This window comes from Hevea brasiliensis, chromosome 1 (assembly GCF_030052815.1).
Source record: "Hevea brasiliensis isolate MT/VB/25A 57/8 chromosome 1, ASM3005281v1, whole genome shotgun sequence".
Taxonomy (NCBI): Eukaryota; Viridiplantae; Streptophyta; class Magnoliopsida; order Malpighiales; family Euphorbiaceae; genus Hevea; species Hevea brasiliensis.
In genome coordinates, this window is record NC_079493.1 from 119,251,043 (window position 1) to 119,264,542 (window position 13,500).

Sequence of the window (13,500 nt, forward strand, 5' to 3'; positions counted from 1 at the left end):
TTAACCATGATCAGATAAAGATAATTAAGAGATGGAGATAAATGAATGAAATGGAGCAAGGATTAATTATGAACACATGGCTTATATCAATGCAGCAAGATTATTACTTATTATTGGCAGATTTGGGATTCTGAAGCATGAAAAGTAGATGAAAATTTGAAGACCATAGATCCAAGAAAGTTCTGTGGAGTGGAAGGGGAAAAAAAAGAATCCTTAGACAGGTGATGTATTGTCAGGTTTGAAGCAATTTGTTTTGTTTTGTGAGGTAGAAATAGAGGACAAATTACATGATTATATGCTGGAGAAGCAATTATCTTCTTCTTTTTCAGGTTCAGGGGAATAGGCTTTGACATGGTTAATGAGAGCTGAAGCTTTGATCTTCCAGGCAAGAGTAATAACTTTCTACTAATTTTGATTTTCACAATTTTTTAGTCTCTTGTTTTTATGACAAGCTGGTCTAAACGGCATGCCGTTCCTTGTACCATCTAACCTTTCCTCTGCCGTGAAGTTAAAAACCCCATCCAAAACCCCTTTCTTGCAAAGTGCGGACAATGCTTTTCTGCTTCATTTCAAAAAATGGCTTTCTCTTCTAGAACTCCACAAATCCCTCTCCAACCGGACCACGGCATGCCATTTTTTTCTGGTACCATCTAACCTTTCCTCTTCTGTGAAGTTAAAACCCCATCCAAAACCCCTTTCTTGCATAGTGCAGACAATGCTTTTCTGCTTCATTTCAAAAAATGGCTCTCTCTTCTAAAACTCCACAAGTCCCTCTCGAACCAGACCGCCAAAACCTTAGTTCCCACAAGCCTCGAAACCGCAACCTCAACAAGACCCTAACTTTATCTTCCAAACCCCAGAAATCCCATCTTCTCTCTACGCTAAGACCACTCCAAAGCTCACTCACTACTATCACTTCAATCACCGCGCAAAACCCATCGAGCTCACGCTTATTTCAGCTATGCCTCAATGGGAACCTGGAGCAAGCTCTAAAACACCTTAAATCTATGCAAGAATTGAAAATTTCAGTAGAAGAGGAAAGTTTTGTTGCTTTGACGAGGTTATGTGAGAACAAGAGAGCGTATAAAGAGGGTGATTATGTTTATAAAGCTGTGCTAAATTCATTGGTTGCCCCATTGGGCGTTAGGCTTGGAAATGCACTGTTGAGTATGTTTGTGAGGTTTGGTGATTTGGGTAACGCGTGGAACGTGTTTGGGAGAATGAGTGAGAGAGATTTGTTTTCATGGAATGTTTTGGTTGGTGGGTATGCAAAAGCAGGGTTTTTTGATGAGGCTTTTTGTTTGTATCATAGGATGTTGTGGGATTGTATAAGGCCTGATATGTATACTTTTCCTTGTGTTTTGAGGAGCTGTGGCGGGGCACATGATTTCGTAAGAGGAAGGGAAATTCATGGTCATGTGATTAGATTTGGGTTTGAGACGGATGTTAGTGCGGTTAATGCTTTAATCACAATGTATGTAAAATGTGGCCATGTTGGCTCAGCACGCTTGTTGTTTGATAAAATGCCCCACAGAGATATAATTTCTTGGAATGCAATGATTTCGGGGTATTTTGAGAATGGGGAGTGTATAGAAGGGTTAAATTTGTTTTTCTCGATGCTTGAGCTTTCAATTGATCCGGATTTGATGACCATGACTAGTGTGATCTCTGCATGTGAGCTTCTTGGTGAAGATAAATTGGGGAGACAAATTCATGGGTATGCGATGAAAACAGAGAATGGAAATGATGTTTCAGTGTGTGCTTCGTTGATCCAAATGTATTCAAGTCTTGGGTATTGGAAGGAAGCAGAAAAAGTGTTTTCGGGAATGGAATCTGGAGATGTTGTATCATGGACTGCAATGATTTCAGGCTATGAGGACAATTTGCTGCATGAGAAGGCATTGGAAACTTACAAAACCATGGAATTAGAGGGTATCATGCCTGATGAGATCACAATAGCCTGTGTTCTATCTGCTTGTGCTTGTTTAGGGCAATTAGATATGGGTGTGAAGCTTCATGAGATTGCTGACAGGACCGGACTAATATCATATGTTATTGTTGCAAACTCGCTCATTGATATGTATTCAAAGTGCAAATGCATTGATAAAGCTTTGGAAGTCTTCCATGGCATCCCAGACAAGAATGTGATATCCTGGACTTCGATCATTGTTGGGCTTCGAATAAACAATCGGAGCTTTGAGGCTTTGACATTCTTTCAGCAAATGAAAATCAAGTTGAGGCCAAATTCTGTTACTTTGATATCTGTGCTTTCTGCATGTGCTAGAATTGGAGCCTTGATGTGTGGGAAAGAGATTCATGCCTATGCATTGAAGACTGGAGTTGCATCTGAAGGATTTCTGCCGAATGCAATTTTGGACATGTATGTGAGGTGTGGAAGGATGGTATCTGCATTAAATCAATTTAAGTTGCAAAACAAGGATGTTGGGACTTGGAATATTTTGCTGAGTGGGTATGCTCAGCGGGGGCAAGGGGCAATGGCTGTCGAGTATTTCAATAAAATGATAAAGTCTAAAATCAATCCTGATGACATCACATTTATTTCTCTATTATGTGCTTGTAGTAGATCAGGATTGGTAAAAGAAGGTTTGGACTATTTTAACAATATGAAACTGCACCGTGTCAACCCAAATTTGAAACATTATGCCTGTGTGGTTGATTTACTTGGCCGTGCAGGACAGTTGAAGGAAGCTCATGAGTTTATAGAGAAAATGCCTATTAAGCCAGATCCAGCCGTGTGGGGAGCATTGTTGAATGCATGCAGGATCCACCAGCAGGTTCAGCTTGGAGAACTTGCAGCGCAGCATATTTTCAAGGAGGATACAGGAAGTTTTGGGTATTACATTCTCTTGTGTAATCTCTATGCTGACAGTGGTAAATGGGATGAAGTTGCAAAAGTAAGGAGGATAATGAAAGAGGAAGGGCTAATTGTTGATCCCGGGTGTAGTTGGGTGGAAGTAAAGGGAAAAGTTCATGCTTTCCTTAGTGATGACAATTTCCATGCTCAAATAAAGGATATAAATGTGGTTTTGGACGGATTTTACAAGAAAATGGAGACAGCTGGTTTTAACGATCACAGTTCTGTGGATGAATTTGAAACTTCAAGAAACGACATCTTTTGTGGGCACAGTGAGAGACTGGCCATTGCATTTGGCCTAATTAATACTGCTCCTGGGACTCCTATATTGGTTACAAAGAATCTCCATATGTGCCAAAGCTGTCACAGAAGCATTGAATTCATTTCTAAGTTAGTTCGCAGAGAGATCTCAGTGAGGGATACAGAGCAGTTCCATCATTTCAGAGATGGTATTTGTTCTTGCGGTGGGGAAAGTTGCTGAAAAAAATTGATAAGTAGAAGCTTAGAGAAATTTGAATATACAGTCAAATTCATCTTCAAGTCGTAGGAGAGATTGCAATTGGGGATACGTAGCAGTTCCATCATTTCAAGAATGTGCATTCTCTTGCTGTGATGAAGGTACCGTGAAAAAATTGGTGTTTGTCCGTTGATAGAAACTTGAATAATATATCACATTGCACTAAAACACCAGAAGGGCAAGCTCGAGTTTAAATGGGCGATCTAGATCATTTGCACTCTCCCTTGTGAACCAAAGTTTGTCACATGAAAAGAAAGAGGAATATACCTTGACATTAGGACGTAATCAGGGCAATTGTTGTATTAAACGGTTGTTGTAGTTGTATTTACAATGTAATTTTTACTGTAAATTGAATATTCAAGATTATATTATTATTATTATTATTATTATGAAACAAAAGTGGTACCGATGCTGCATATTTGCGGTACTTATTTCTCACTATTATACTATGTTTATCATAATTTTCATGTTTTTCAATTGAATTCATAATGTCCAAAAGAAAATTTTAGGTTCCAATGCAAGAACGACCTTTCTTTCCTCTTTCTGCAGGATTTATCAGTGTTCAAAACTATGGTAATAACTCTTTATCTTTTACCAACTTGGTGTTTACTCCTAGTGATATGGTCGACTTTGAAGGAATAAACAATCATGTGAGGTAACAGAAGATAACAATTGGTTTTGTTGTCGCCTTAGTCAGCGCAATTTGAAGTCTACATTTTGTTTCAGTGTTTTTCGTACATCTTCTCGACTTCTTGTAACAGAAAACCATCATCATCTTCCAAGAAGCTGGAATTCTTTATAGACTGATTGTAACAGAAAACCATCACTGTCTCACATGAAGCACTGATTCTGTTCATGCAAAATCTAGAAGGGGAAATCGTTTTTCTCATAATGCTCGACTTTGGAGCAAAGAAAAATGTTTGAGAAAATTTGGGACGGGAAAATGAAAAAAGAAGTTGAATTTAGTTTATTAAGAACACAACAAGTTGTTATCACGTCTCTTCACACAGGTAATCTCATACACAGATCAAAGACTAATATGTCAAAGACTAATATACATAGATTTCACTCGATTATTCAGCTTTTGTAGCTATGGCACTCTATAAAAATTTGGAAAAAAAAAAATGAAGAATGAAACAATGTAGATATAATACAAATGCACTAGCATACATGAAGTTTTCATATTTTCACTGCTTTCTTAATAGTCTTGATGGATGACTTGATGAAGCTGTTTCTGGCTGCATAATCCTCGTTGCAGTCATCATCACCAGTTACCATAGGTTTCTTCCTCATGCACTCCACTCCCTTTCTCATACCCAAGAGCAAAGGGGAAGATGGGATACGCCGCAAGGTCCTGGCACTTTCAGACCTGACAAGCGCTCTTTCTTTACCGTTCTCCTCGCTTTCTTTCCCTTCAAAACTCTTGCTATTTCCAATCCCTTCACCATTTGCTTCACCTGCACTTGTCAGTGTTTTGTTTGCTTCTATCTCAACAATTTCCTCTACCTTCTTTCCTTTATCCTTCTCTAGAATTATTTGTTGTTGCTTTTCAACAGGAACATGTAAAATCTCCTGGTCAAATCCTGGATGCTTTGAACTTTTGGCCTCCTCCTGTGGGAAAATTTGATTCAGCATTGTAATTATATCATCTGTACTGGATTTTTCATGGCCATTTGAGTCCTCATGTTCCAACTCCTCTTCAGACTTCTGTAGCAACATTCGTAACCACCTCTCTACATTTCCTTTCCCTCGCTGCCTTCTGCTCTCTTCATCTTCCTCTATTTCTTCTCCTCTAATAATTGGAAATTGAATTTTGTCTCTCTTCCCTTCACCTATTTCTAGTGCCTGAAGCTTATGCTCAATTGGGATTTCATAGTTCTCCAAGGCAACAATGGATTTATTATGCTTATCAGGATCTTCTCTGTTTGAATTTTTTGCAGGTATTTTCAGTTCTTCAATTTCTTCATGCTTCCCATCTTCATTTGCAGATAAGGCTGCTTCAGATGCTTTATGTTCCTCCTCTAGAAATACTCTCAGTTCCTTGTGCAGAGGTGGTGTTGGCCTGGTTCCTGGCAAATAAAAAATAGCTTTATGGTCTACATCTTCTGACAAGGTATCATCCATTCTTGATCTCTTCCTTGCATGTTCCCATTCAGGCCTTATCTGTTTCTCAAGCTCATCTCTCTGTTTGAATTTCTTGTGGAGATCTTTCTCTGATGCATCACAAATTGCCTTCTGTGCTTCAAGCCTTGCCATTAGTGCATTAGCTGCAGCCTGGTTCAGTCTTACTTGTTCCTTGTAAATGACGCTCCTGCATAAAAGTTGGTTTGTATTTGTATTTAATGATATTTAATGATTTGTATTTGTATTATTAAAGAAACAAACTTTTTCATTTATTTGCTGATCTTACTGGTGCATAGCATCTCGAATCATCTTCTCTAACATAGTCCTATACGAAGATTGTGCCTCAGCTAGCCGCCTGCACTTTTCTGCCCTTCTCCTACGCTTTATCAGTGCCAACTCCAAATCCTGAATAGCAAGTTTTTCCTCATCATTCTTTCTCCTCATTTCATTAACTTCGTCATCTAATTTCTGTATTTCAAGTTGCATCTTGTGAGCTTCTTCTCTTTGCTTCAGAGAATCCCTGGCCATGACAATGGCTTGGTAGGGGTTTGTAACAAAGTCTGGGTTCTCATTTTCTTTCAAGTCACCTGGCTTTACTTTTCTCGCAGCTAAAGCAACAAAATCATGAACATAAGATATTTATGTTGTAAAATTCAAAATATATGAATAAGAAAAAGAAAAGTTAAAAGGGAGGGAAAGACAAATGTTTGATATTCTCATACTGACCAATTGCAGGAGAATGTGGCCTTATCTGCCTATTGTAATCCAGTGATTTCAAAGCCAATGAAGTATCATATGTCTCTCTTCGAGATATAACAAGGGCAGCCGGAGCAAGGCCTAGTTGCTCTTTTGATTCAATGAAATGATGGGGAAAAGAATGTGAATCCACAGTCTGTGAAGCATTTAATTCTTCATTTTCACCTTCTGAGAACAGAAATGAAAATGCCCTATGCCTGCCATAATTATGGAACTTAATGCGTTGCTAGATAACCTCTCTTACATTTATTTCTCAATTGAAATGCTTTCAGAAGGTAGAGGATTTGATGTAGACCCACCTGAAATCCGAACTGGAAGAAGCAAATATGGATAAAAACTGGTTCACAGAAATTCCAAGCTGAAGATCCCACCATGGAACGAGAAACTCTAACTTGTTATGCTTTCTCTTGCACACTTGCCATTGAAGTATCCTCAGATTACTTGGAACTGTTAATCCTCCCCCTAATATTCCAACAAGCAAGACCACATATTTCAAGAAGTACTAAAATAAAGAGACACATATTGACAAATACTTGAGTTATTTAGTACTTTGGCAAGGAAACCAGTGGTCAATGTCCCAAGCAAGAGGAGAGGCTCTATCAGCATGGAAATATAAAACATTGCCATATGGATCTACTCGAATGACTGCAGGATCAAAACCAGCATTCCTGAAACCCAAAAGAGTGATTAAAAGAAATCAGAAATCACATAATTGAGTGGTTGAAAAATTTTTAAGGTTTTGTTTAGGATTATTGGAGAATTGAAATGATTACCCGAGGTGATTGAGTTGCTTCCACAAGAGACCAACAAAAATCTTGGGTTTGGCTGTTGGCTTTGCTTTTGGGTCAGTAATTGGGAACATTTGTTCTAATTCCTTTGCTCTCTGAATCTGCAAAGCAAATTACAGCAAAAACCAGCACCAAAATAGGATCTATCATTAAAATTCAATTTATATCATAGCCAGAGTGAAGAATTAACAGTAATTTACTTTCTCAAAAGCAATTTCACGCAAAACCCATGATTTGTTTTGAAATTTTAGAAATAAACCTTTAATTTTAAGGCCAACGTATCCATATTCCTTGATTTAACAATTATATCATCCTACTAATTTCACATTAAAGGTACTAAAGCATAAAGAACCGAAGCTGGGATCATCAAATCATTAATTAACGCTTTCTCACACTTTTTGTTTCAATTCATGAACTTTGTCTTCATTTCAACAAAACTATAATCTCTATACCCAGCAGTTCCTAACCTACAATTTTAGTCACTTGAGATGATTTCTCAGGTCCTACACATCAAAATAAACAGAAACACAAAACCTATTTTTCTTCTTTCTTTCTTTCTTTCTTTCTTCCTTCCATTTTTTCCAAGAGACCAAACAGATTTCTCAAAACGTTAACTTATTTTTTTTTTACCTCATGTTGCTGCATTGCACATGGGAGGAAAGTGAAGGGAGGACCGCGGCTATAAATCCCAGCAGCTCCACGATCTCTACACAGCTTTGCATAGGCTCTTGGGTACCCAACTCCGTCGTCAACCACCATATCTTCCTCCTTGAATTCAAAATCGACTGCCATTTGATTTCTCTGGTTGCTTGAGCGAGAAACAAATATGTTTGAAGCGGAGAATAGGGCGTGTTTGTGTTTTGTGGATTGGCTGAAGTGAAGGCAAGAGAAGCCCAACGGTCGAATTCTTTGTTTTTTAATAATAATAATAAAGGGCTTTGATGGGTTTTTGAATTTAGGACTGCCACGTCAGCAAATTAAACGGTGGGTTTGGTAACGGCTAGCTGTAGGGCCCACTGGTGTAAATGAAGTCATGAGTGTCTGGGTGAAGGATGGTGGCCCACGGATTTACAGTCAAAATTCTTTCAAAGCTCTCTCAATAAACTTCCCAGCCGTATGTATGCTCCTTGGCTGTTGCCGGCTCTTCCGTGCAGACACGAGGATTCGGATTTCAAACAAATTTAATTTAATTTAAAATTGGATTGAATTGTTCTGAATTAGCTGACATCTATTTATACATCTATGTATATATTTTTAAGAGTTTGATATGTAATATTCTTTTAATAGTGAGTTTAAATTAAAATTAATATGAGAATTTTCTTTTAATGTATGATGATTAAAGTCTAACTCAATTTCTCTTTTAATGTTCAAATTACACTTTTTTCTTTAGAGCCGTATTTCCAAATTTAAACAAAGAAGCAATGATTGATTTGCAATGCATTATCATTATAGTTTGAACAAGAATAAAGACATATTAAAGATACCATAAAGTCCCTTTTGCGTCCAAGTACACCTCTCCCTAGGACTTTGGATTTTCATGGCTCCACACAAGTCACCTTAGATTATTGGGTGGCCTCGCCTCCAACTTTTTTGGATTTTCCGCAAATAGAATTTGGGCTTGAGTATATAACTGGATTATTGGATGGGCATTTAATTTTGCAGGGAGTGTGAGCCCAACCTACGATGTACATTCTCCTCTAAGAGTATAGAACTAGAAACCAGGAAAATGGACCAATTTGGACCAACCAGGCTTTAGCCCAGATAGTAGAAGTAGCCCCTAATGCATGTTTATCAAATGGTGTTTCAAGCTGTTATTTCTAATGGTATTAAAACGGTGCTTTTTCTTTGAACCACAATTTAAGGATAGGGGAACCTTTGTCCATACGTTATTAACATCAAATACGGTCAAAAATAAGAGTGAAAGATTCAAATTCCACCACTTTCTCTACTACTTTTAAGTGAGATGTCTTTTTACTACAGCTTTGTCAGCGTTTTTAGAATAAGGGTGTTGATGAACAAGTTAGGTTGAGATTCAGCTGTTTTCTTCCTCTAATTAAGTTTATTTATTTGTTTAGAAAAAAAAAAAGTATCACAAGTGAGGGAAAAATTATGGAGAAGGGGAGGAAGAGAGTGGGGAGAGAGAGAGAGGGGGGGGGGGGTGTTGAAGAGATGGGAGTTGAGTAATAATAATAATAATAATAATAATAATAATAATAATAATAATAATAATAATAATAATAAGCATAACAGTTTTATTTATAAAAATAGAAATTCAGGGACATGGAATGAAACCAATACAAAAGTTAGTGGCTTTCATCTCTTAGTTGCTCCTAGGGAAGCCTCTCTCTCTCTAGCTATTAAAAAGAGAGTTTGTCTTTGTTTTTATGTTTGTTTATGAATTTCATACTCTTCTCTTTTATGAATACAAAACTATCCTTGCCCCTTCTAAGCAAGAGATAGCTCTCCTTTTTCATCCCGGACGTGGTTCCCCTTTCTCCACCTTTGGGTGGATTTGGTGTATAGTTTTGTTGGATTTTGTTAGTAGGCTTGAGTTTCTTGGTAAGAGTTTCGTTTCGACTTACCGAGTGTGTTTCCGTTTTGCTGTTTATTCTCTATCAAAGTTGGGTATCTTGAGGATGTTTACAACGCTACTCTAGTGGTTTCCTTGTCCTTAGAGTCTATATACATGAGAATGAGATAGTCAAAGTATTGTCCTCCTCATTTGTTTTCAGAATCCATGATCCCTCTGCATATTGATATTCGATTTGTCTCCTAAATTGGCCTTTTTGCCTTCTTTTAGGTGGTGTCTTGTTTAGAGATTCTCTTTCTTCAAAAAAAATTATATGTTATAACAGTGATTACATGTAAATAATCTTACGTGAAATGATAAGTCAATCAAAATTAAATATATAAATGATTATACATCCTATAAATATGAAAATAGGAGCTAAAGGAAAAACTATCAATCAGTTTTATTTTTAATTAACTATTTTTATATATATGTTAATTTTTTAATAGCCTATCATTTCATGTATTTGTCTTATGTAGAATGACGAGCCATTTATAAAATTTCACCTTGTTCAAACGTCTACGCCAAATTTGGTCCCTATCGACACTTCAATTTGCTTGTATCCCTTAATGAAGATTGGACCAATGGTTTGTGGAGATTAATGGGATCCACCCTAACTTCACAAAAGGCCAAAAAAAAAAAAGTAAAAGAAGAAGTTGCCAATTTGGAGATAGACATGCAGCTTGACACCTTCGCCTGCATGAAGAGCCGCAGTGCGGTTGTCGTTGTCCATTTTATCTTTCAATGCTTTGAAAGGCCGTTGTCATAAACTCATCAGCCAAACAATCCCCAACTAATGGAGTTTTACTGCTTTAATTTTTCCTAGTTTTTCTAAACCTTCGAGTACATCCGACGTAACCCAACCTAAAAGCCATCAAAGGAATAGACTTTGGAATTTCCTTTGGGAACCATGAAGCTCTAGTTTCCAAATCCCATTGCACCACCGTAACTTAGGAGACACTTTGGAGCTCGCTGCATATAATTCACTCACACGCTAAGCCAAACCAAGTCTCGAAGTAAATTCATCATGGACCCTTCCTCCGCCACTCCTCTCCCCCGCCAAAATCCGTGGTGGCGCCGCCATGTGCTTCTCAAAACCAGCCTCTCCTCCGAACTCTCTGGAGCAGTGGGTGACCTTGGCACCTTCATCCCTATAGTTCTCACACTCACTCTGGTTTCCCACCTTGACCTTTCCACCACCCTAATCTTCACCTCCCTTTACAACATTTCCACTGGCCTCCTCTTCGGTGTTCCAATGCCCGTCCAGCCCATGAAGTCCATCGCCGCCGTTGCCGTCTCTGAGCTCCCCCATCTCACCACAGCCCAGATCGCCACCGCAGGTGCCACCACCGCCGCCACCCTCCTTATACTCGGTGCCACCGGCCTCATGTCCTTCTTCTACAGCTTCATCCCTCTCCCTGTTGTCCGCGGCGTTCAGCTCTCCCAGGGCCTTTCTTTCGCCTTTTCTGCCATCAAATACATTCGATACAATCAAGATTTTATCGCTTCCAAATCTACCACTCCTCGGTCTTGGCTTGGTCTTGACGGTCTCATTCTTGCTATTTCTGCTTTCCTGTTTCTAGTTCTCACCAACGGCTTCGGTGGTGATAATCACACAATCGACGACAATGATAACAATTCGTTGACCCGCCCTCAGCGACGGATGAGTAAAAGATTGCGGGTTTTGTCCGCAATTCCTTCTGCTCTTATAGTTTTCTTATTTGGGTTGGTATTATGTTTCTTTCGGGATCCTTCCATCATCAATGATCTTAAATTTGGTCCATCAAGAATCCAGCTGCTGAAAATTACATGGGAAGATTGGAAAATCGGTTTCTTGAGAGGGGCAATCCCACAAATCCCACTGTCCATATTGAATTCTGTAATTGCAGTGTGTAAACTATCCACTGATTTGTTCCCAGATCACGAATTGTCCGCGACAAAAGTTTCTTTTAGTGTTGGGGTGATGAATTTGGTTGGTTGCTGGTTTGGGGCCATGCCTGTGTGCCATGGAGCAGGTGGGCTGGCAGGGCAGTACAGGTTTGGTGCCAGGAGTGGTGCGTCAGTGGTTTTTCTGGGGATAGGAAAGCTAGCGATTGGATTGGTGTTTGGAAACTCTTTTGTGAAGATTTTGAGTCAATTCCCAATTGGAATTCTTGGAGTGCTCTTGTTGTTTTCAGGGATTGAGCTGGCTATGGCATCTAAAGATATGAACACAAAAGAACAATCTTTTGTGATGTTGGTTTGTGCTGCTGTTTCGTTAACTGGGTCTAGCGCTGCATTGGGTTTTGGGTGTGGGATTTTGCTTCATCTGCTGCTAAAATTGAGAAGCATGGAGTGTTCTTGTTTTGGGTTTTCCAGGTGCAGCTCTAAAACTTCTGCTGATGAGGAATCTGCTCTCATTCCTTCAGATTAGAGAATTTTCTAAAGCATTCACCATGAAATGTCCTATTTTAGATGATTTAGAATCTTGCAAAATATTTGCTGAAATTACAAAGCTATCTAATGATAAAGGCATGAGATGGCTGTGGACAAATAGGGGATCGATTTATGAGAGGAAGAAAAGTTATTTTCTATTGCAAAACACATTTTATTGAGAAAAATTGTTGTAAAATATGCATATTGAAAATAATTAGAAAGAGAAATTCTTTTTTCGTTGATAGGACTCGTCCTTGGAGGAGTCTGTTTCTGCTGTCTGGGTTCACTCCATTCCAATTCAGTAACTTTGCCCAGTCACAGGCTCAGTGTTTGGTGCAGTGAACTCTCAGTTAGGGGACTTCATATTAAGTGCACAATGCTTCCCAATATTTAAAGTTTTTTATAAATTAAATTAAAGTTAGATATTTTATATTATTAGCATTTTATTTATTGTTGTTTAAGTTTATATAAAAATTAAAAAATAATAAATTTTAGTTTAAAAATATTAAAATCATTTTCACATTTACAAATATGTAAAACGCTTAAGATGTATAGTTTTTATTTTTATTTTTATCAATTATTTTTAATATTAATCAAGATTTAAAATCATTTTTAAAATTATAAATATAGGAGAAAATGGCGCCCAAGATGCGTTATTTTTATTTTTTAAGGCAGAGAAATCTCCGTGGAAATCGGATTAGTTGTTAGATATAATAATTTTATTAGGTTGTGCGTCCTTATCACAATAGTTGGTTAGCGTAACGAATACACCCAAAATAAAAAATTATCAAATTTGTCCTTATTGTCCTTCCCACACTTGCATCCAATTACCCACGCGCTATTGGTATGCATGTTGTGTTGAGTAAATTATTATTTAGTTTATTAATTTTATTAACATTAATAACTTAATTCTCATATTTTAAAAAATATTTAATTTAATTACTCATATTTAATTTTATTAATTATTTAGTTTAATTTATATTTTTATTAATTTATTAATTAATTAAGCAATTAAAAGATTGTCAATAAAAAATAAGTGTTTTTTAGGGTCGTAATTTAGAAAAATTCTTATTTTTAAACTCTATTATTTCAAAAAAAGATAAATTATCTATGACAATAGAATTTAAAAACTAAAATGTTTTAAATAATAAAAATTTTGAGATGAAAGGTTATCATTAATAGGAAAAAGTTGAGAAAAATAGATAAAAGGACGAAAATATATAACAAAATTGAAATTTAGTGGCTAATTAATATATATATTTTTAAATATAGTGATGAAATTATTAATTTTATAATAATAGAGAAATTAAATAATAATTTTTTATTAATTTCATATGTTATATTTTTATCAAAATTAATTTTGAAAAATTTAGGCCACAAAAAATAGAGGTTTTCTAGTAAGTGGTAAGATAATTATTGCTTGATAGTTTGAGCTTTTATAATTTTTATTATTTTC

The 13,500-nt window shown here is 37.0% G+C and overlaps 3 protein-coding genes across 3 annotated transcripts; 2 read left to right on the forward strand and 1 right to left on the reverse strand.

Annotated features, from left to right (window-relative positions):
* The first annotated feature begins 258 nt into the window (after nucleotides 1-258).
* LOC110634153 (pentatricopeptide repeat-containing protein At1g15510, chloroplastic) lies at nucleotides 259-3,833 on the forward strand. The gene has a single exon (XM_021783075.2). It carries the CDS (start codon nucleotides 741-743, stop codon nucleotides 3,354-3,356), a length of 2,616 nt encoding a protein of 871 aa, XP_021638767.2. The 5' UTR covers nucleotides 259-740; the 3' UTR covers nucleotides 3,357-3,833.
* Nucleotides 3,834-4,336: 503 nt separating this feature from the next.
* On the reverse strand, nucleotides 4,337-7,950 carry LOC110634132 (uncharacterized). The gene is made up of 7 exons (XM_021783037.2): nucleotides 7,691-7,950; nucleotides 7,046-7,161; nucleotides 6,822-6,940; nucleotides 6,572-6,734; nucleotides 6,243-6,469; nucleotides 5,803-6,124; nucleotides 4,337-5,703 (listed from the first exon to the last, which is right to left on the reverse strand). Exons 1-7 carry the CDS (start codon nucleotides 7,850-7,852, stop codon nucleotides 4,572-4,574), a joined length of 2,241 nt encoding a protein of 746 aa, XP_021638729.2. The 5' UTR covers nucleotides 7,853-7,950; the 3' UTR covers nucleotides 4,337-4,571.
* Nucleotides 7,951-10,275: 2,325 nt separating this feature from the next.
* On the forward strand, nucleotides 10,276-12,286 carry LOC110634159 (molybdate transporter 2-like). Its single transcript, XM_021783082.2, has one exon. It carries the CDS (start codon nucleotides 10,657-10,659, stop codon nucleotides 12,040-12,042), a length of 1,386 nt encoding a protein of 461 aa, XP_021638774.2. The 5' UTR covers nucleotides 10,276-10,656; the 3' UTR covers nucleotides 12,043-12,286.
* Nucleotides 12,287-13,500: the final 1,214 nt, after the last annotated feature.

Coding starts and splice junctions, on each gene's coding strand:
- LOC110634153 (XM_021783075.2), top strand. CDS start 741: ATGGCTCTCTCTTCTAAAACTCCACAAGTCCCTCTCGAACCAGACCGC.
- LOC110634132 (XM_021783037.2), bottom strand. CDS start 7,852: ATGGCAGTCGATTTTGAATTCAAGGAGGAAGATATGGTGGTTGACGAC. Junction 6,941..7,045: donor AAGCAACTCAATCACCTCGG/GTAATCATTTCA, acceptor TTTGGGTTTCAG/GAATGCTGGTTTTGATCCTG. Junction 6,125..6,242: donor GCCACATTCTCCTGCAATTG/GTCAGTATGAGA, acceptor TTGTTGCTTTAG/CTGCGAGAAAAGTAAAGCCA.
- LOC110634159 (XM_021783082.2), top strand. CDS start 10,657: ATGGACCCTTCCTCCGCCACTCCTCTCCCCCGCCAAAATCCGTGGTGG.